The sequence below is a fragment of the Zonotrichia albicollis genome, chromosome 4 (assembly GCF_047830755.1).
Source record: "Zonotrichia albicollis isolate bZonAlb1 chromosome 4, bZonAlb1.hap1, whole genome shotgun sequence".
NCBI classification, from domain to species: Eukaryota; Metazoa; Chordata; class Aves; order Passeriformes; family Passerellidae; genus Zonotrichia; species Zonotrichia albicollis.
In genome coordinates, this window is record NC_133822.1 from 38,301,244 (window position 1) to 38,322,541 (window position 21,298).

Sequence of the window (21,298 nt, forward strand, 5' to 3'; positions counted from 1 at the left end):
ACTTGGATGCTTGACACCACTGGTGCTTGTGTTGTAGCTGGTGCAACATGATTGAAATATCCATGGAAATACACTCAGTAGGTAGGAGGGAATTTTTCTTTCAAGAAACATCAATCAACAAGGAAGTCTACGGAGTTTAAATTATCTGTGAGAGGAGTCCAAGATAATAGTGCAGCATAGAAGAAAAGATACAGTCTAAGAGTCATGACCTGTTAATGAAGATTGGGGTAAGATGCAACTAAACTGAATCTCTGACAAAGTAAAAGGGCAGCACTTCCAGACAGATATTTCAAAGTGGTTTTATTTAAAAACTCAATAACATTTTATATGAAAAGCAGATGCTATTAATGATACTGTCACATCTAGATAACCAGTATGTCTGTCATTAAGTATTTGGCAGGAAAACATTCAGGTAACTATGAATGACAGTTAATAAAGTTGGTATTATTAAAAAACAGAAAGAGACAAGAGGAATGATACTGAAATTTTAATAATTTTCATTTTAGAGAGCCTTAGAAAGTTTTAGATAAAAGAGTAGTTCTTCGTTCATGACAAAACAAAATAATGCTTTTGTGCTGAAAACAATAGTAAATATTCTAGTTCTGAGATTAAATTTTTGTGATAGTAGCAACTGTCCTGCCAGGGCAGGTGGGCTGGGAGCTCAGAGGTGAGTAGGACAGGGACAGTGGCAGTGACTGTGAGCAGCCACATCCCAGGGCAAATCAACAGGACACTCACAGGGATGAGGACCAGACAAGGTCACCTTGGAGAGTCAGTCAGTGTTTGAGGAGGAACAAATGTGGCTGGGCACAGACATACCTACAGCATAGCTCAGTTGAGTGCCAGGACATGGGCCTGAGTTCAGATGCAGCTCCTGCAAAAGGTGAGGTCTGGCTAAAGCCCTGGCCAGACTTCTCACTGCTCTTCCTCACACAAATCTGATCCTAGGCTAAACAGCTGCACTGCCTGCAGCATGGCCATGAATACTAGCAGACAAAAATCTGGGAGAGGGAAAATTCCTGCAGAATCGGCTGCTGCCCTACAACAGACGAGTGTATTTTCATGTAGGCTATTGAATGACCCAATAACAGTTTTGTCTATTGGCACCAAATCCAAACACTGAAATTGTCACATCCATTTCAGTTGTTCTCAGCCTCTTGTTTATTGTATTGTTCACCTGTGTTTACTTGCCTGCAGCCCTTTGCAACTCTGTTGTAGTAGAGGCATATCAATTTTAACAATTCTTTTGATGGAGATCTCCAGTGGGAATTGAGAATTTAGAAACTTGCCATGTTGTGTTTACTTTTCATAGAGGCTGATGGGTTAGCAAAAGTATGGACCAGACTGTGTGGGTTTTCTCAAGTCAGGATGACAAAAAAAATTAAAATCAGAATCTATTAAATGTAAAGATCAAATACTAAGAAACACAAGAAATAATTTGCATAACATGCCCTATCTGAATAGGTTGAAAATTGTTTTAATGGTGCATCAATTTTCTTTGTTAGAGAAAGGAAACAAAAATACCTTATATTTTCTGAAACTCATGTGTTCCTTGTGGGTCTGTTCATGACCTCTCTATACTAGATTTTTCTTCTTCCATTTATCAGGTTGTTGCCTTACAAGTGTCTATTTGAGCATACTCTTTTTTAAATCAGTATGCCAGAGAGGAGTGATGCAGGTACACTGCAACGTGAATATGAGAGTTTAAGCCTCAAAGCATTATGTTTCTGTCACACTTCCATTGTTTCACATAAAGTAGGAATGTATATTAGTAGGCAAAAATGGGAGACTGGCTTTTACTATTTGCAGTCACCCCTGCACAGTCAGGAGAACCTATGCAAAACCCATGATTTCTAACCCTCTAAAGCTTCTTAACAATTTACTGGTTCAGTGTATTTTCAAGTTAGCAATAGTTACATTTCCATAGAAAGACAATATGTGCAGAATACTGTTGAAAATTGAGGCTATTTCATAACTTTTTCTACCTCATTCTGCCTTTTTTTTTTGCCACTATTGTAGGTTACTTTAAAATTCATTATAACAGTGTGGCATAACAAACTGCACAGGTAGAGGCTTTATAAGTTTTATCTTTAATAGCTTTAATGACTATCTTGAAAGTCTTCTCTTGTGTCACTGAGAGGCATTTGTGAAAGAGAAATTGCAGCTTTTACTTCCTGGCAGCTTAACAAAATTCAGAAAAATTAGATGCCAGAGGTATTCTTAGTTTTTTTTATGAAAACAAGATTTATAACATTAGGTGGCTGTGTTTCTATATAGATGCAAATGGTGCACTTCTGTGTATGGTATTCTGTCAATTCCATTCCAACAATATCTGATTCACTTGTCCAATCTCAGGCAACTTAACAGACAGTGAGAAATATAAAACATGTTAAATTCCCATGCCATGAAAAATGTGAGCAGGTAGAGGAAAGAGACTTTTTTTAAACCTTCCCTGGGGATGGAAAAAATATAGTGCAGGTTCAGCTGTTTTAAAATAACATATAGCCTGGTAGGAAAGATAAATTAGGAATAATACAACCAAGACCATATATTTCATTTGCAGTATGACACAAAAAGAACCATTTCTCAGTCTAATTTCTTCCCCTTCTGTGAAATCTGAGGTGAAAATCTGACATTTTTGGGCAGTAAGGATATTAATGTCTTTTTTACCCTTTTGCCTTCCCCCACTTTTGGATTCTTTGATGCCTAGAAAGAATTGAACTACAGCTACAGTCTTGGTATACTCTGGTGTAAAAGTCAAGATTCCATAAGAAGATGATGTACCGAAAACTAAGTTCTATTGCTGCTTAAACACAAAATGGTTTCATATTGTACTAACCATTAAAAGACTGTTGATCAGAGAAGAAGATAAGTGACCCAAAGAAAACAGCATGTGTAATTTCTGTTTGGAAAGGTGTTTAATGGGTATCAGCAGTAATTGTTGCTCATCCTTGTTTTTCAGATGAAGCAGATTGGTCACGATGGTTACAACCCCTCCTCGGTAGCTGAATGGCTGGATTCCATTGAACTGGGTGACTATACCAAATCCTTTCTAATTAATGGCTATACATCGATGGACCTTGTGAAAAAAATATGGGAGATTGAATTAATTAATGTAAGTTGATTAATTTATAGCAGTAGTTCCTCCCAAATACATTACATAGTACTTGTCCTTGTACATCAAGGAGAACGCAGAAAAGCAATTTCCACCACAAGTACAATCATCAAATGCTCTTAATGACTACACCTTTCATGCCTGTACCTGGGTTGGCTGTACCCTTTGCTTCCATTTAGTTTGCTATTGTCTTTAGCATGGTATTCAATCAGCACGATTGTGTTTGCCTTCAGGAGGCAGAGTGACATTTAAAAATATGTTTTGGGAGTTTGTAGCTACAAAGCACACAGCTCCAGCTGAATTAGACATAAAATAAGGAAACCTTATTGTTAGCAAGTTATTCTAAAAAACCACTGTTTTTTATTTAGTCATCAATTTTGTTTGAAACTTCATTTACATGACTCAGTTTAATTAGATGCTCACATATGAGCAACCATAAACTTTAATGTGGACTGCTCTGCAGGGTAATTTGGAATGAGAGGAAGTTTGGTAATTTGGAATGAGAGGAAGTTTGTGCTGTTGTAGTGAAGTTTCTAATGTTACAGTGAAGACATTGATAGTACAGCTCTGCCAGAGGAATTTTCATGTGAGTTATGTGTCTGAAAGTGAGTTGTTTTTTCCTATAAAAGATTGAGCATTGTAGGTTTGCTGTGACTTCTGAAATCAACTGTAATGTCAGTTTATATTAACTTTTAGGGCAGCCTCTACATGGAGAGAAGCCTGGTATCACGTGTTATTGATTCCTCACAGACAAAAGGCTCTGCTCTTCCTTCAGGTGTAGGAGATGCTGCATCTCTGCCTCTGATTAGTGCCGGAGTCCCAGAGCAGTCCAAGGGCTACCAGTAACCACAGTCAATCAAGCATAAGATAAAGCAGCTGCTGTAGTTGTATGCTAGGAAACAGCTCCCACTGTGTCCCAGGCTGGAGAAATAAAGAACACAACTATGGTGCAAAGCCCTGCTGCAGCACAGTAACTTCTGCACAAGGCACAGGCGGCTGTAGCCTGAGACCAGCCTCTAAACAAAAGAAAGAAAAGAATAAAAGGAGTTAATTCATGTTAGCTGGAAGACAAAACCATGGAACGTTAGAATTTCTTTTCTTGCTGTCACAGTTGATGTTAACTGGCAGAAAAAGTGTAGTGTAAGGGCCAAACTCTGCCTTGTGTGTTTTGTCTCATTTAATGTATCTTGTAGGTACATAATTGGAGTCAGGATATGATTGATGTATTACAGATGTCTGCTGCTAAGCTAGTTATAACTGGGATTCTTTTTTCTCTAAATTGCTGGAATTTTAATAAGAATTGGGGACCCTTTGCCTCAGAAGCTAATATAGGTCATCAATCAGCACTGAAAAAAGTAGAAGATTCTGCTCTTACTGTTTTCTATAATTTTGCATCCCGTTTTGCCACAATCAATTTGCAAACAAATTACCCTTTAGCTCCCCCAAGTGGATCATTAAAACGTCATTAAAGGTTTGTGGTTTGATTCCAAACATGCTTAAACTGATGAAAAGGGGAGTACCTGCACTGAGGTTAACAGGAATAGACTTCTGTAAAACTTGTATAAACGAAATCCTTATGTCCCTCTAACTTTAAAGCTTAACATTATGTTCAATTTGAAGACCTGTACTTCTTGGGAAAACACCCCCTTTTGCCATGAGTTGTAATTAGAAGCTGTTTAATGGTTTTATAAATACTTCTATAGATATAGGAATCTATAGAGATAAATATTTTTCCACCTGATAGGTTTGAATTATATTGTTCAAGAGCAAAGTTGATAAAACAGTTTTGCCTTATAAGAATTACTGTTTTAGTCCTGCCATATTTGATTCCTCCCAATCAGTAGGAGCTCAATGTAATGATATTATGTTCACTGAGAAAATCTGTAGCTTAGACAGGTATTTACTATTACTATTTTTTTTTTCATTTGGAGGGAATCTTTCAGAAATGGACAAGAAATTGGTTTGAAGCATTGTGCAGTCTGTCAGAACGAAGTACTTAGCTCCAGCCAGCAGTCCTGATGTCTGAAATTGATTTCAAAGGTCTCACTTCTTCAGTTGTTAGCAAAGAAAATCTTATTGCAGAACGTTTTTCATAAAAGAATGCATAAAGGTCAAAGCCACTAACTCAGGAACTGGACTCTTCTCTTGAGTAGATCAAAATCCAGACATTTGAAAAACAAGAGAAAGAAACAGACTCAGAATCATAAAAATAATTCAGAGTACCCTTGGTTTGGAGGCTCTTGATGCCTCAGTTGTAGATAGAACAAGAAATTAAATTAAAGTTATGCCTAATATGCAATAAAAAAATATCAAGGGCTACAGAAATGATAACTTCTTCATTTCAGCTTCTGAAATAGCTTCAGCCACTGAATTTGACATGAAAGCCATACCTAATTTGCTTCAGGGAATCCCTTTGTTCATATTTGGTGCTTCTTTCCATTTAACTATTGGGAAGTCAAGCATGGGTCCTGGAGGGGTGGAAACAGGTTTGGTGCTAGCGATAATATCTTCTGTTTGGATCCCTCACTGCAAGAGGGAGGTTGAGGCACTGAGTGTATCCCAAAAGGGCAGCAAAGTTGGTGAAGGGTCTGGAGCACACATCCTGTGAAGGATGGCTGAGGGAGCTGGGGGTGCTCAGCCTGGAGAAAAGGAGGCTCAGAGGAGCCTCACCTACCTGGAAGGAGGCTGTAGAAAGGTGGAGGTCAGTCTCTTCTCCCAAGTAACAAACAATAGGATAAGAAGAGAAAATGGCCTCAAGGCTCATCATGAATATTAGGAAAAAATTCTTCACTGAAAAGAAAGAGCAGTCAAGCACTGGCACAGGCTGCCCAGGGAAGTCACCAGGGTTGAGTCACCATCCCTGGGGATATTTCTGATGTGTAGGTGTGGCACTTAGAGATATGGTTTAGTGGGAGCTGACGGTGTTAGGTTTATGGTGGAACTCAATTAGCTTCAAGGTCTTTTCCAACTTAAATGATTCTATGATTTAAGTTATCCTTTGTGGTTTTTTCCTTTATTTCCATATGACACTGGAATGATCAGAACTTTGGGTCTTCTTGTCTTCCTAAAAAGAACTCTTTATTTCCAACACAGTTTTATTATTCTTATAAATTATCATCTAGGTAAGTGTATTTAAAAGCACTGTGAGGAGAGCACCAAGCAGGAGAATGTCCTGAGGCACTGGTGGGAAAGGGCATCTTCCCTCAGCTTTTCTGGTTCCCCAGCCGGCTCTCTGGCATTAAAAAACAAATTTAACATTCATCTTCCTAAAATTTATTTCAAATTATTCTGGCAAATTAATGTCATCTCTTACTTACGTGCTAGTTTCTTTCAAACTTTTATGTGTACATAGGGCATGTGTTTCTTCAAAGGCAATCAAGCAGAAATTTCTAAAAGCATTTGAATCAGAAGAATAATTGTAAAAGTTATTCATTTGTGTTTCTTGTAAGTTCCCACCAGCATTCTCAGTCCTTCTTCAACAGTCAGACTTTGCAATTTAGATTTTGTTTCAATAATTAATTTTTCATTTAGATAATTTAGAAATTTCCCAGATCCATTTCCATCTGTGATGTGCTTTCTGGGAAGCATTGTTCTAATTTTCTTGTCCTGGGATTGTAAGTATTCAGAATGCCTTCTCTTAGATCAGGTTTTCCCAACACTTCTGCTTTTGTGTCCCAGGTTTTTTGGCTCATTGGAGAGATCAGATTCTGTATCCTGATTCAGATATAATTTATTCAATGCTGTAGCCATGAGGAACTTTTCTGAAATACATATCACCTGCTGAAAAAAAAAGTCCAGCATGTTCTATAATCCCCTAACCCTCCTGTGCACCTGTGCTTTGAAGTATAAATGCTTTTCTATATGACTAATCATATTATCCTTGTCTGTTATTCTAGATTACTTATGTAACCCTCCCCCTGTGGGACTCGCTCTCCTCAGGGAACTTTTACCATAGAGATTCTTCAGGCAAGATATAAACACTTTAAAAGCACAAAGCAGATTATTTGTCGTGTAACACACAATACTTTGTAGGACTAATGAACTAGGCATTAAATCAACCTCCACCAAATGAGTCACTCAGTATAATGGGCAAGTAGTCATCACTCAGGTAAGGAGAGAGCTGGCCTCTGGGGCTCACTGAACAGGCTGATCTGTGGTAGTGCTGAGCTGCTGTCTTCTGATTTCCTTTCATTTTTCCTTGTTAGGATTTTATTCCCCTTCATGTGAGTGTTGTTCCTTGAATCTTTGAAGTGCCAGTTTTCCCTGTCTCAACAATCTTACTTATGTCTGCAACTTTACCTTTCTTATCTCGAATGCTTCCAGCCTGTGCACTCTCTCACAGCTCCCTCTCACGCCCTAGCAATTTTCTCAGAAGGGAGCTGAGAACAGTTGCACAGCTGCGCTGTACTGAAAGTAGGTCTGGGATCACAGATAGCTGAACTCCTGGGAGGAGGGTTACATGGAAGTGGCCTGGTTTACATTTCTTCTCAATTAGTTCATCTTGCACTCTGAGCTTCTTTTCTCATACATACTTTTTCCCATGGATGATTCAGTCTTTTTCTTGTGTAAAATTAATCTTTATGCTATGGTTCAATTACTGTCCAAACTTTGAACATTTTGGGAAGCATACTTGAAAATCTCTCCCAGATTGCACTCCTGGTTGCTCTTAGGATATGATGGCTGCTGTTCAAAATCAGAGCAAAATATATCAGAGAGAGAAATTAGTTACCAATGGACTGCCTTCCATTAGTTTATAGCTAAATACTTTGGACCTTTCACAAAATTACTGATGAGTCCCACAAATACTGTGTGGAAAAGTGACTCTTTAGTTTTATTTAAAGTGGATACATGATTATTGAAGCCCATGATGTTTTTACTGTAGGAATGAAAGAGCCTAACAGCAGCCATAGTGAAGCATATCAGTAGGTCTGTGTAACCCACTGTGATGTCTGTAAAAATCACTATAAACAGAGGACCAGGGAAGGCTATGTAGCAAGTATATTATGAACAAGCATATTATGAATTATTTGCGTAGCATTCTTAAAATAACAGTTTTGAGCTCAAGGACTTCTGAAATTGGGCCCAACTGGTCCTTGACTTTTTAACCTGGAATAAGTTCCTATCATCATCATCATCAAATTTTGTGATCTTACTGCTGGTCTTCTTGCCTGTAGAATGAATAAATATATTGAGCTGAGGTTCATTCACAGATCTCTTGAGGAATTCACTAGAAACCTTCTTCCACCTTGAAAACTGTGATTTCTCCTGCAGTTTCCTGGTTTAAACAGCTATTTCTCCAAGAGAGAACCTCTTCTTAATGCTTAATGACTGCTCTTTTGTGGTCTTTGGGGTATTTTTTGTCTTAGGGTTTTCAGAGTGACTTCATCAAAAGGCTCTAGAAGTTCAGGCAAACAAGCAGATCTAGGAAATTGTTAACCTTCACTATGTGATTTTGACTGCTTCATGGAACACCAGTAGGTTCCTGAGATATGAGGCATCCTTACATGCAGTCACTCCAACTCTTCTTGGTTGGCTTTATTCATGTGTGCATTACTAGTATACATTTTTAAATTCCTACTATTTCACCTGGGATAGGTGTAGGGGCCAGTATTATTGTGGATCTTCCGTGAAACTAGTCTCAAAAACTGACATCAATTTTGTTACTTTCCAGTCCTCAGATAACAAGTTTTTAAGGGAAAAGTTACACATTGTTGCTAGTAGCACATCAAATTTATCTTTGAATTCCTTCTCTGTTTATCTTTTCTGTGCTATGGTTCATTTTACACACTTCTATCATTTCTGCTGTCAATGGTCTCATTTGCAAACCAAAGAGTCCTACATTATTTAGTAATTTCAGACATCCAGAAATCCTTGTTCTGTATCTTTCTGGTCCTTCTCTTTACAGCTCCAATGCAGTCACAGAGTGGCAGTGATACATGTCTAATTTCAAAGTCAGAATTTCTTTATGCATATCTAGCTTGAGCCTGTAGGTCTAAGTTATGGAAACCATTGAGTTGAACTTAGTTCTCAGAGCTCTCATGAGGCCTCAGCTGACTAATACACCTACAATATCTACTTTTACTAAAAGCTCTTCTTTTACTAAGGAACAGATATTTCTAGCCTTTGAAATTTTAATGTGAATCTTTAAAATTCTCTGCCAAGCAGACTGAACTTTGGGTCTTCTTGCTCATTAGTAGAGTAGTAACCTATGTATAAGATGCATGAATACATTCAGGGAAACAATTTCTGCTACATTTATAGTGGGTTTCATATTTAATAACTAGAAATTTTAAATGGGTAATGGTCAACCTTGGTTTGTTTGAGAAAATGTGAAGGAAAATTTCAAAATCCATTCAAATTCTTTGGCTTCACTTTCAAAGCTATCCTAATTATATTAATTAGGATCATTAATATAATTAATTATATAGAACCGGATATTAAGCATTCTTTTGACAACAGAAGAGCTGTTTGTGTTTTTCATATCAAAAAGATGAGTATGCAACTGAATGGCTTTCATCATGATGCATTACTTCTTCATGAGGTAAGATGTGTATGGATTTGTTCATTTCCTCCTGCATTGTAGGACAATGCTGTAAATTGGATTACATTCATATGTGTTACCCACTGTGGTTTCAATACAAAGGATAGCACTCTAAATTACTCTATTTACCTTTGACACTGGATCAGTAAGTTCATTAAATGTACAAAAAAATGCCATGCACTATTATACAAATAGCATTTTTTTCCATATAGTGGAGTTATGTAGATTCCTTTTATCCAGGGCACCCACAGAGGTATCAAAGTAGTTTTAATAATGGATATCTGTTTCTTTTGCAATAATTAAATATGTACCAATTGCAATAATGTACTAAATTTGTTCCTTTGGATCTTGCATTTGAAAATTATTCTTTCTGCTGTCAGACTCTTTCTGTTTTGAATGCTGATAATATCTCCATCATTCAGTTCCTAAATTACCGTGGATGTTACTTTTAGTTTAGAAACTGTTGTTATGTTGTAGTATTGCAGTGGCTGTCTCCAGAAATCTCATTGGAAGCTCTGTATCTTCAACAAATCCATGTGGCAGTATTTTAACTTTGTAACACGTTGAACTCTTCTGTACAGTTTCTGTATGTAATGTTTTGCATAGGTAGTGATCTTACAGCCTGGGAAGAATTTGATATGCAAGCTGCCATCTGTTCCTCACTCTGAAAAAAATACTTTTTAAATACATCATTCTCTTTCCTCTATACTGTTACTTGCAAAAGAGCTTGAGATGACATAAACCATGGCAATTCCTTCAAACACGTTGTGTTTACCTCTTCCCACTCCCACTTTGGATCATGGCAGTGCTTAGAGTTCAGAGCAGTGGGAGGAGGGAGGGAGGGAGGGAGGGAGGGAGGGAGGGAGGGAGGGAGGGAGGGAGGGAGGAAGGAAGGAAGGAAGGAAGGAAGGAAGGAAGGAAGGAAGGAAGGAAGGAAGGAAGGAAGGAAGGAAGGAAGGAAGGAAGGAAGGAAGGAAGGAAGGAATATTTGCACTGTGAACAATGTCATGACATTTATTCTTTTGGTAGCATAATGATTCTTTTCTAATCCACTTGATGTCATTTTGTACTACAGGTTATTTTAATAGAAGACAGGATATATATACTTTGAAGTAATTTTCCTGATTCTTTTATTTCCTTGCATTATGGGAATAACAAAAAAAATACTGTTTTGTGATTTAAAAGTGCTATTAAAACCAGTATGTTTTATTTGTAAATCTAGCCATTCAAATTTGGAGATAGCAATTGCTTTTCCCTCCTTTCTGAGGCAAACATTTGCCTTAGAATTTTTAAAATCAGAACTTCCCCCCCTCTTTTTCTCTTTTATTTCATTCCTTCTCTTCCCCCACACTCTCTTCAAAACAAATTATAATCAGGTAGTGATTGGCAGTCATTTTTAGCACTAATAATCAAAGCTGAGCAATTTTAGCACCTATTGTGTTCCATCTGCAGGATCATTTTCTTGTCCTGTAACACAAGGTAGCGCAAATGATTGATTTATTAAAAAAATTATCTTGCATTATAAAGTAACCCACTCTATCTGTTGCCAGAGAGAGCACTGTCTCTGAAGTATCCTAACAAAATCTCTCTCCATTCAGGGAACAAATAAATTGCCTTATCATTTGATTTTCTGTCTAAAATCTTGATGTTCTATCAGAAGGTTCATATTTCAAGTTTCAGAATGTGATCTCCTTTCCAGGGAGTACAATAGACTTCTTATTTCCTTTAAAACCCTTGGAAAATAACCTCTTCTGCCAGCCCACAAGTTCTCTACAAAAAGAGATAAAATACAGTCACTAAATATTTTGTTGTCCTAGGCAACAACTTGTTCTGCCTTCAGTAGCTTAGAAGAGGCCTGAATAAAGAATTATATTTTACTAGCTTAACCTTTTAAGTGTTGATGAGCCAGCAAGGAAATTGGATTTCTATTTTAAAATAATATCCTTTTTCAGATCACGCTGAAATTAATTTAGAAATTTTGTACATATCCTATTTTGAATTTGACCTCTGAAATATGCAGGCTTAGGATAGCATTCTTCATTACAACAAGAATTGTTGATTGTAGTGAAAGATAGGTGCTGTAAATAATGTCATTATGGGTATTTTATTTTGTAGACAGTATTTGTGATGCTTGAACTGGAATAAATTGTTTGTTTCAAATGCTTACAATTTCTGCCCATAAAACATACCTCTCATAGTATTAGCTTAAGGCATTTTAAAACAGATTGTGTTGATTGAAGGTCAATACAAAATACTTGAAGGTGATGATACATAAAAGCAAACAAGAACATAATTGTGTTAATGTTGCAAACTAATACTTCTGCTTTTACTTTGAAGCAATTTACAGTGATAAAAATCATAAAGAAATATCCCCTTTTTCAAAGAAATAAAGCTGCAGAATTTATTACATAATTTCTTTAAGGACTGCAGTACTATTTTGGTGCTTTTCAAAGAATACTGTGTTCAGTAGTGTGCAAAGGAAAAATAATTCTTCTTTAAAATCTAAAATCCTTTTTTTTTCTGCTTCTGCATTGACGCATAGAACATTGTGAAGGGTTGATATTTCCAGTTAAAATTCCCAAGTGTATCAGATCTTGGCTAGCATGATTTGTCTTCTGTTTGCAGCTGATTTCAATGGCTGAAGATAGACAGGAATGAATGGCAATCATTTTAACTATAAAGATGTTGAAGATCAGAAATACTTTAGAAATATTTTCCCTCTATAACAGATTTTTTTGACATTCTCAGGTGTGAGAGCCAATGCAGTGCTGTGCCATATAGACTTAGCAGTGTGATTAATGTTCCAGAATTAGGACAGCAGCCTTACCCTGGGTCTTTTGCTTGATTCTCCAGTCTCACATTGTTCAGAGCTACTTTGGATATCTCTGCAGTCCACTGCATTTGTATCACACAGATACAGCCCTGGATTTCAAAAAGACTGGAAAGTATTATACCAAGATTATTAATAGAAGTAAGGTAATTTTTTTTCAAAACAATGAAGTTGAGGGGGAAGGAAGTATTTACTCAACTGTAAAAGGTTCTGTTGCAGCCTACAGCCAACAGGGCTTGAAGTCGTCTTCAAGGATTTTTGTCTGTCACTGTTTTTAACTTTCAAAGGAATAAGATTTCACTGTCCATAAAGGGCAATGCACAATTCTAATAGCTGTTGGTGCCAAGAAACCTTTTATATTCAGTCTGTATTATTTCAAAATTAAATACCATTTTCTCCAGTTATAAATTTTCTATAGATGTAAATAACACACTGGCAGCCCAAATGTTTACATCCTGGAAATAGTTATTGGCATGTACTTGCAATCCCTTTCATAATGATCAAGACCTTGGAAGGTTATGTACATTTAACTCCTGATTTAGATTCCTGCCTCAGATTGTTCTTTCTCACTCATTGCTTATTTTAAAGACTGTTCTTCGTACCACGTAGAGATCTTGAAAATGCTGTATTCATCCAAAAAGCAATATGTGTATGGATTTGAATGCATTTCAATAATATGAAAAATAATTTGAGAAAATGCAGTTAACCTTGGTGGGTTTTTTTGTGCAATGATATTCCAAATGTTATTCAGATAATGAATTACAGCATAGCTTGCAAGTCTGTGAGTCTGTTAATAGGAAATTAGAAAGCTTTCTAGTTTTCTGGGGTTCAAAACAGAAAATCAGTTCTAAAATCTATTAGAATGCTTCATCTGTGCTTTTTTAATCTATGAACTAAGTGCCTGATTCAGATGCACTAATGACAGAAGCTACTGGAAAAATATAGTTAGACCTTGCTTATTCTTTCTTCACATATTAAAAGCTGGATCAGAACCTGCCTGAGCTAATCAGGTTGTATGAACACATTCATCAGTAAAGGAAGGACATATATGAGTTTTCCAAATGGCATTTTTTATCACTCTTGAGGCATCAACCAAGCACCTGGCCATCCTGCTTTTCTCAGGGTCTGGACTTCATGCTACCCTTTAATACATTTAATAATAATTCTGTTCAGTGGTTGCAGATGAGCTGCTGATGACTGTCTTTCAATCTCTATCATCTAAGAATTTTTCCTGTTCTACATGCATGATCTACTTGAAAACAGAAAAGACAGTCATAATGACTTTCTATAAAATACTTTTCCCTCCAGTAAGCCACAAAGCAATACATATGCACTCATGTGCACACATAAAGCACAAGAAGAAGAATTATGCAGAGCTAAGTATTTAAAACATTTGTGTTCCCACACACAATATGGTTCTACTGTGTTTTCAGTGAACATAACCAAATGCAAGGTATTTTGTGCTCCCTGCTTTATAAGTTAAATTTATGTAAGATTTATATAAGCAAGAGATAAGCATCAAAGCCATAGCTGAGGAGGATGGATGGCAAAACACCAGGCTAGTTAATAAATTTACATTATTAAAGAGAAGTGATAGATCTGTGCTGCTTCTTTAGTTGAAGCTGAGCAACAATTTCCAAGCAGAAATAATTCTTCTTACCTGCTTTTCATAGCAAAGTGTACAGTAGCACTAGTACATGTAGCACCAAAAAAAAATCATTATTTTAGGTTATCTGCTCTATCTGTGAACACTTTTTTTTTTTTTTTTTTGGTAATTTGTGGCTCTCTGGGAAGCAGAAGCATAAGATGTGACAATGTGAGAGGAAAAAATGACAGAAGTCTAATATGCCTCTAAGCATATGGAGTGGTTGGCTTTGGAAATTGGCTAGAAGTGAAGCATGGGAAAGAGGAAGCTGAGAACTGAGGAGAGTTAGTAGCAAATGAGATGCATGCCAGGATGAGATGTCAAGAGTCAGAAACAAGTGCCATGAGAAGGTAATAGGCTTAGCAAGAATGACTAGAAATATATTTTGAAGAAACAAAGAGTATCTAAGTATCATATAAAATAGATGACAGTCCTTATTTTATGTCTATTTAAAATGGAAGCAAATGACTACACAGATACATAGACAGTTTCAAATATTCAAAATTGCTCTCAATTAGGTTTTCTGTTTTTCTTTAATCAAATCAGCTTGCTGACCCTTTGCATCAGAAATTCACCCTCAAGGTTTGACAGCGACCTCCTAGAACACTCTCTAAAATATTATCAGAAGAAATACTTTCAGTATTTTTATGGTGTTATTAATAAACAATACTATAAATATGAAAATTATGATTTACAGAAAATGTGAGAGATGACTACATGTCATATATTGTAGAAGAAATAAAACATTGGATAGTGTTTCAGGTAAGATTTGTGTCAAGAATGCCTTGATGTGAGAAAGAATTTAAAAGTTTATAAAAGATTCTTTGGAGATGTTTCATTTAAGCTGAGGTTCTTAGTAAAATATTTTCCTGTGGATTTTGATGTGTGCTTCAGCTTTTCACCAAAAGATTTCTATTGGCCACTGGAATTCAGATAAGGCAGAGAAGCAGTCTGACTGCTATCTTCTTTGCATTTCCCCAGGGATTTAACGCAGATTATTCCAATGTGTCAAGGATAAAACCCCCACACTGTTTTGCAGGAGGTGCTGTTAAGCGAAATGGCTGAGATTTTGTGTTTATTGCTGACAATTTGTTATTTTTCCATAAGCATCAGCATTTTAGCATCCCATTTGTTTGTGTTAACCTAAGTATTTTTTTCCGTGTAAGTATGGAATTAGCTGCTGCATTTTTCTACAATGAATCAAGGAAGATACTGCTGATAATTAAACACAGACCAATTAATAGGAAAATGAAGACTTTTACTTGGTCTTGAGACTCACCTATTTTGTTTGACTGTGCATGTAGCAATTGTCAAGACACTAGATAGACTCAGAGGTTATGAAATATAAATTTTCCCATGAGAAAATGTCAAGGTAAGTTTAAATGAATAGGAGGGTCATGAATATGTTTACTGATAAGCAAAAAACTGCCATTAGAATCACAACACACATAATTCTGAATATATGAAATCTTGTATTTGGACTTAGTCTTCATCATGTCCTCCTAATGTCTTGCAAGTAAAAAAAAAAACCCCAAAATTAAAAAAAAAACAGAAATAAGGAACAAAATCCCAAAACCTTTCCCAAGTATCTATCAGCAGAACTATATCTTTATAACAAATCTTTTATTGAATTGTAAGAGATGAGTGTTAATGACAATACCCACAGTTAGTTTTTACCCACAACTAGTAAAATAATAATAAGTAGTAGCATGTTTTATTTATTTTAGTAGCTAGCTGGCACTTGGCTTTGAAAAATACTGTGGGAAATCAATTATTTTCATTGTTCAATTTGTTTTCTACTTCATCTTTTTTATCTCAAGGGTAGTTTTCCATTAAAACATTTCAGAACCTCGTTTGCTCTCACTGTGAGTTTCCCACCCTAATCCAGTTTAGCTGACATGCCACGAGTAAGTGGTCCTGGTACAGACAGAGCAAACACCAGTCAGTGCAATGGACATTCTGGGACGTGTCTGGTGGTCTTACAACTTTGGTGCTTTCACCAAAGCTGTCTTGCCAGCAGCTGAAAATTTGGAATTCTCCTGTATTTCCTTGTGAAACTTACTGATACTTTAGGAACCCAGCATGCTTGTTCAGTGCATTGCTTTGCCATGAGGCTCTTGAGAATGTTTAAAATGTGTGCACTCAAATGTCTCTGGTGGTAGGGTACCCTGAGTTGTTCAGTTTATATGTGAAGCTATATACAAAACAGTATTAAAAAAAAATAAAAATCACAGAATCATTTAGCAGGGTGTTTTAATTCAGTGTATACTTATCCTGATCTGCTTCTTGTGTTATGTTTAGTTTACTTATGGCCTGCCTCTCCTGGCTTTTATTTTTTAAACTTCTCCTTTGCCAGTCTTCATATGGTATTACATAAGCATAAGCATAAGCAATAAAAAACAAGGCTAACAGTATTCTTGGAGAGCTCTAACTCAACCAGTTTCTCTCCTCATGGATAAGCAGAAGAACCCTCAGTTACATTATTGATATTTTAGAGTGCATCTTCTAACCAGCCATTACCAATATGATTGAAGTTCAAAAGGGTTTACAGCCCAACTTTACTAAATTATTGTATAGGGCAACTATAGCTAATTAGACCTATAACTATATAGGGCAACTAATACTATATTATTATAAAGGGCAATGTTGGTCAAAATTCATAACTGTGTCTTTCATGTGCCCATTATATTAATTATTTTGCATATTCCACTCATTAAGCGGGTGGAAATAGAGCAAGACATTGCATTATTAGAAAAAAAACTATGTTTTCCCTATGCATGTGTTAATTTCTAAATTCCTTGTGATGATTGGTCCTACAGTATGCAATCATGGATATACTGGTAACTGTCCAGATTATTTTGTTTTTACTAAAATTAATTGTCTTATGAAGCAGGCAGTCTTTTTCATAACTGTGTCACAGTTATGAAAAAAAAATTCTGAAAATTATTATAAAAAATTAAAAATAAATTGCATTTGAAAATCTATATTATTTTAAAATATCTAAATATTTTTAAAAATCATCTTGAAAGTTTATTTCATGTACCTAGGTGATCACTTGAAATTGGAATGAAATCAATAATATGTTCTTTGATCTATATTGAACATGCTGAATTGTGTTCTGCTTTAGCAAAAGGAGGAACAATGGAAGGATAAAATTTAAATTTCTGACTATATCAGTGAAATTCATATTTACAGCTCAGTCATAGGAGGTACATGTCTAGCCTCTTGCTATAATCATTGAAGATATGCAGCCATTTCTCTTAGGTGATTCATCTAGTCCTAAAGCAAAAGCCTAAATTATATCAAATGAGTCATGCCTTAAAGGTGCCTATTTTTCCCTGTTAATTAAAGGGACCTTGACATGAGTACTGAGATCTCTGTTGTGAACATTTTTTATGCCATAAAATTAATATTACTCTGAATCTGTATTTGGACTTTTAGTTGAGAAAATACAATAGAAATTATTGACTTAAAATTGTGATATACAGGAAAAATAATAATTAAAAATAGTCCCAGTATCAAAACTCCTGAGATGAAACCTGTTTCCCCTAGAAACCTGTTTCTTACTTGAGGAAACGTGCTTGAAAGTCTCACTATGTTCTGAGAAAGTAATTGTAGCACACCATCGTATATCAACACATTTTATCATTAACAGCCACTGGATGTACCAGACTGCTGAATGCTGCCTACTCCTTAGGAACACCATGTATCATATGTCTGGCTTTTTCAGTCCTGCAACTATGTCACTCGTACTTCTATGGCATTTGTACCACAAGAGAGAACAACTTTTACCATGTCTTTTTAAATCCACGCTCCTAGTTATGAATAGAAAGAATAAAGTTAATAACCTCATTTTTTCTGACCAGTCAGTATGCTGAAAAGTTCCAGAATAATTCCATGTAAAACAGATTTTCCAATTTCCGTTTTAAATTTCTGTATTTTATCCAGGACCTGTGGTTTTTTAATTCAGGCAAGATAAATCCCAATCAAATAGCACAGACCTGATTTTATAAGGACTGTGCTCTTTACAGCTATGCCTACAGATTTGAACCCATTTGCACTTCCTAAGGATAAATTTTGTATATGATGATAATTTGTAAACTTCACAGCAAGTTCATAAGAATTAATTCTATGTTCAGCAGTCAAACCAAGCAGTTGCTGAAAGTATAGCTCAGCATGTCTTGTGGGTTCAGCTGCTTTACATTTGAGGCCTAGAAAACTTTATAAACATTTTTCTAGTGTTCTCTGCGAAAATAAGTATATATATGGCAAAGAAGGAATGAAATCTGATGATGCTGTCTTATGTGCTAAAAACTGTCATACATGCAGGATCACCAACTCCTGCCCATATTCCTGAGATTAATTTTAAATACAAAATAGTTTGAAAGTGGTTTTACAGTTGTAAAAAAGACATGTTATCAAAACATATATTTAAGTGTCCTTGATATTTCTGTGCAAGAAAAAGTTCACCAGAGAGTTTAAATATAGCAGTAATAGAATTTAATACTGTTACCAACACCACTGTGAGGTACAGAAGGAACATGACAGAACTTTATAGGTTTGAAGTTGAAAAGCAGATAGGTGTCAGAGTTATATATCCAATTACTTAAAAAAGAATATTACACAAAAAAAGACACATTTAATTTAGTTAGAAGAAAGAAAAAAATAATGGCATAAGAAAAATTAGAAAACTCTCTCTCCCTCTAAATGAACAGTGTAAACATCATCCTCTCATAAATTTAAGGTAGGTGAAAGCCAGAATAATAGTCCTGCATGGCAGGAAGAAACCTAGCAGTAATCTTCCCAGCCCTAAATTCTTTGATTCAGTGACAATAACACATATTGGCTTTCCCACCAAGCAGCATATCTTGTGATATTGCTTACAAGATGGCATTTTAGAGTCGTTGTAATAAAGGAAATTTCCACTAGGTGGATCTGGTGCTCTTCTGACAGGGATCGAGAATGTTGGTGCACAGTAATTCCGTGCCTTCACTTTTTTTATTTTCTTGATTGTTTTCTTAGCTCTTGTGATTATGTCAGAATCCTAACATATAGCTGTATTTTGGATTTTAGCACTAATAATGTGTTTATTGATTAAGGATATCCTTGGTTAAATAAGACCAAGGTATGAGACTTCAATAATGTGTAATTCCATTGCTGAGTAGTAAGTATTTATCTTAGTGCTAGTATTTATCTAAACTGCTAGAGCCATGTTTTATTTCAGCCCTCAAAGTTACCTTGAATTTTTAAACTTTTACTGTAATCACAATGGACTTTGAATTACATTTTTTCTGGGAAGTATCATCAGTCTAAGTAGAATTTTAAATTGGTACATTTATTACATTTGAAACATTTTTATACTTAAAATGGAATGTCACAACAGAATGTGAGCAACCAGGGGAACTTTCTTTTTGTACGAGTCATTGCTTAAGTGAGGATGTTGATTTAAACACATCTCTAGAGCTCTGCTATGGCCTGGTGCAGCCACTCATATTTTTATTAAAATCACTTAATGCTTTTCAACTTTTTCTCTCAGATGGCCTGATATATGCAACTTCAGACATGCAGTTTGTATGTTCTCAGCTTGTATTCTTCTTTAAAGGCTGCAATTGCTGTTTGAGACCCAAAGGCGTTATTGCCAAACACCTGTTTCTCCCAGATGTGTCAGTGTGGTCTAATAAAAGGTGGTTTTCAATACTACAAATCCTACCCTTTTGAGAAGCTTTAGAGTGGGTTGCTGTTTCTACAAAATGCTTTTCTGTCTTTTTTCATTCTTGCCATTTCTAGTGTTACACAGTTGATTATTTTTGCAAACAAGCCTCATGTTATTAATGCTAGGTAACTACTACAAATATTTCCACAAACTACAGGACTTAGTTTGTTTCAGCTGTGTTTGCATTTTCCTAATATGCTGGTGAATGAGTTTTGGAATATTACAGAGAATAATATAGAAAATTAAGCATAACAGATATGATAAATTCCCAGTCTGCAGACCAGAAAACTAATTCTGATGTTTTTTTAAATCATTCACTATATGTGGTCTTGTTTCTGGTGGGCATTTAGGTTCATATGCAGCAAATACAAACCTATTGACAATAGTCCTGCTGAGACACTAGAAATTATTGTCAGACCCACAGAGGTCCACAGTGCAACAGACTCCCATCAGGCCAGAAATGCGAGCTTATATCATCTACTGCTGATAATTATGATTTATCTGGTATCTCTTTTCTTTTCCTTTAGCTCACTGTTAAGAAAGCTTTTTTTCTGTTAAATATAAGGTGCAGATCATCTACTCATGAGCTATTTTAATCTAATGCCATGCCACACAACCTGTGCAGGGAACTGGATTGGTGCCCCACTTTGCCAGAGTAATCTTCTTACTTCTTTTCATGGTAGGTGTAGAATGGAGATCTGCTTTAGTCATTGAACAAGACTAGAAGTACAGGTATTTCGCTGCATGCAAGGATCTCAAAATACTGCAACATCCAAAAAACATTCATCAAAAAGAGTAAACCAGTCTGAAAAGTGCTATGGCATGTTTTAAAAAGCAATTATTTGGCTGGCAGAGATAGAAAGCTCCATCTTTCTATAATAAAAAAAAAAAAAAAAAAAGTGGCGCACTTTTTCTAAAGCTCAAACCCATTCTTTCATCTTGCCATAGCCAACCCTCCATATCAGAAGTACTACAAAGGTGTGATGTAAATGCCCTCTAAGCTCTAGGAAGCTTACCTAAAAATACCAAGTAAATAGAAGATCAAATGTGCAATTGTTTGTGATTCATGTGTTGAAATACCCTTGTGACCTCGGTTATTCTAGAAAAACATAAAACCAGCTAAAACTAGATATTGCAATTCAGAAATTCTTTGTACTCAAATGAAATTAGACATGCAATAGCCAGTACTGGGTGCAGAAATGTGTGAATTTGCAAAATTTATTTCTGCCAACCTTTCTTAGTGAAGTTGAAGCAGACATAACTTTCAACTACAAAAAAGCTACTCAGTCTTTATGATTAAACCCCAGAACCTCATGAGTTAACAATTAGTAGAGGTTTGCTTTCAATTCTTTTGACTACTCTTGCTTGACATAACCAGGAACTATCATAGTAACCAATACTAAGGCATTTGTGAGTGTGAAGAACCAGCAAGGAGTATTATTTTTAACTTTTGT

At 35.8% G+C, this 21,298-nt stretch overlaps 1 protein-coding gene across 13 annotated transcripts in view; it reads left to right on the forward strand.

Moving 5' to 3' along the window:
• The window catches only part of ANKS1B (ankyrin repeat and sterile alpha motif domain containing 1B), a 406,891-nt gene that overhangs the window by 251,769 nt on the left and 133,824 nt on the right, over positions 1 to 21,298 (forward strand). For all 13 annotated transcript variants that reach the window (XM_026798001.2, XM_026797993.2, XM_026798014.2 and 10 more), the window contains one exon: positions 2,963 to 3,115. In XM_026798001.2, coding sequence (XP_026653802.2) covers positions 2,963 to 3,115 — 153 coding nt within the window. The remainder of the gene's footprint in view (positions 1 to 2,962; positions 3,116 to 21,298) is intronic.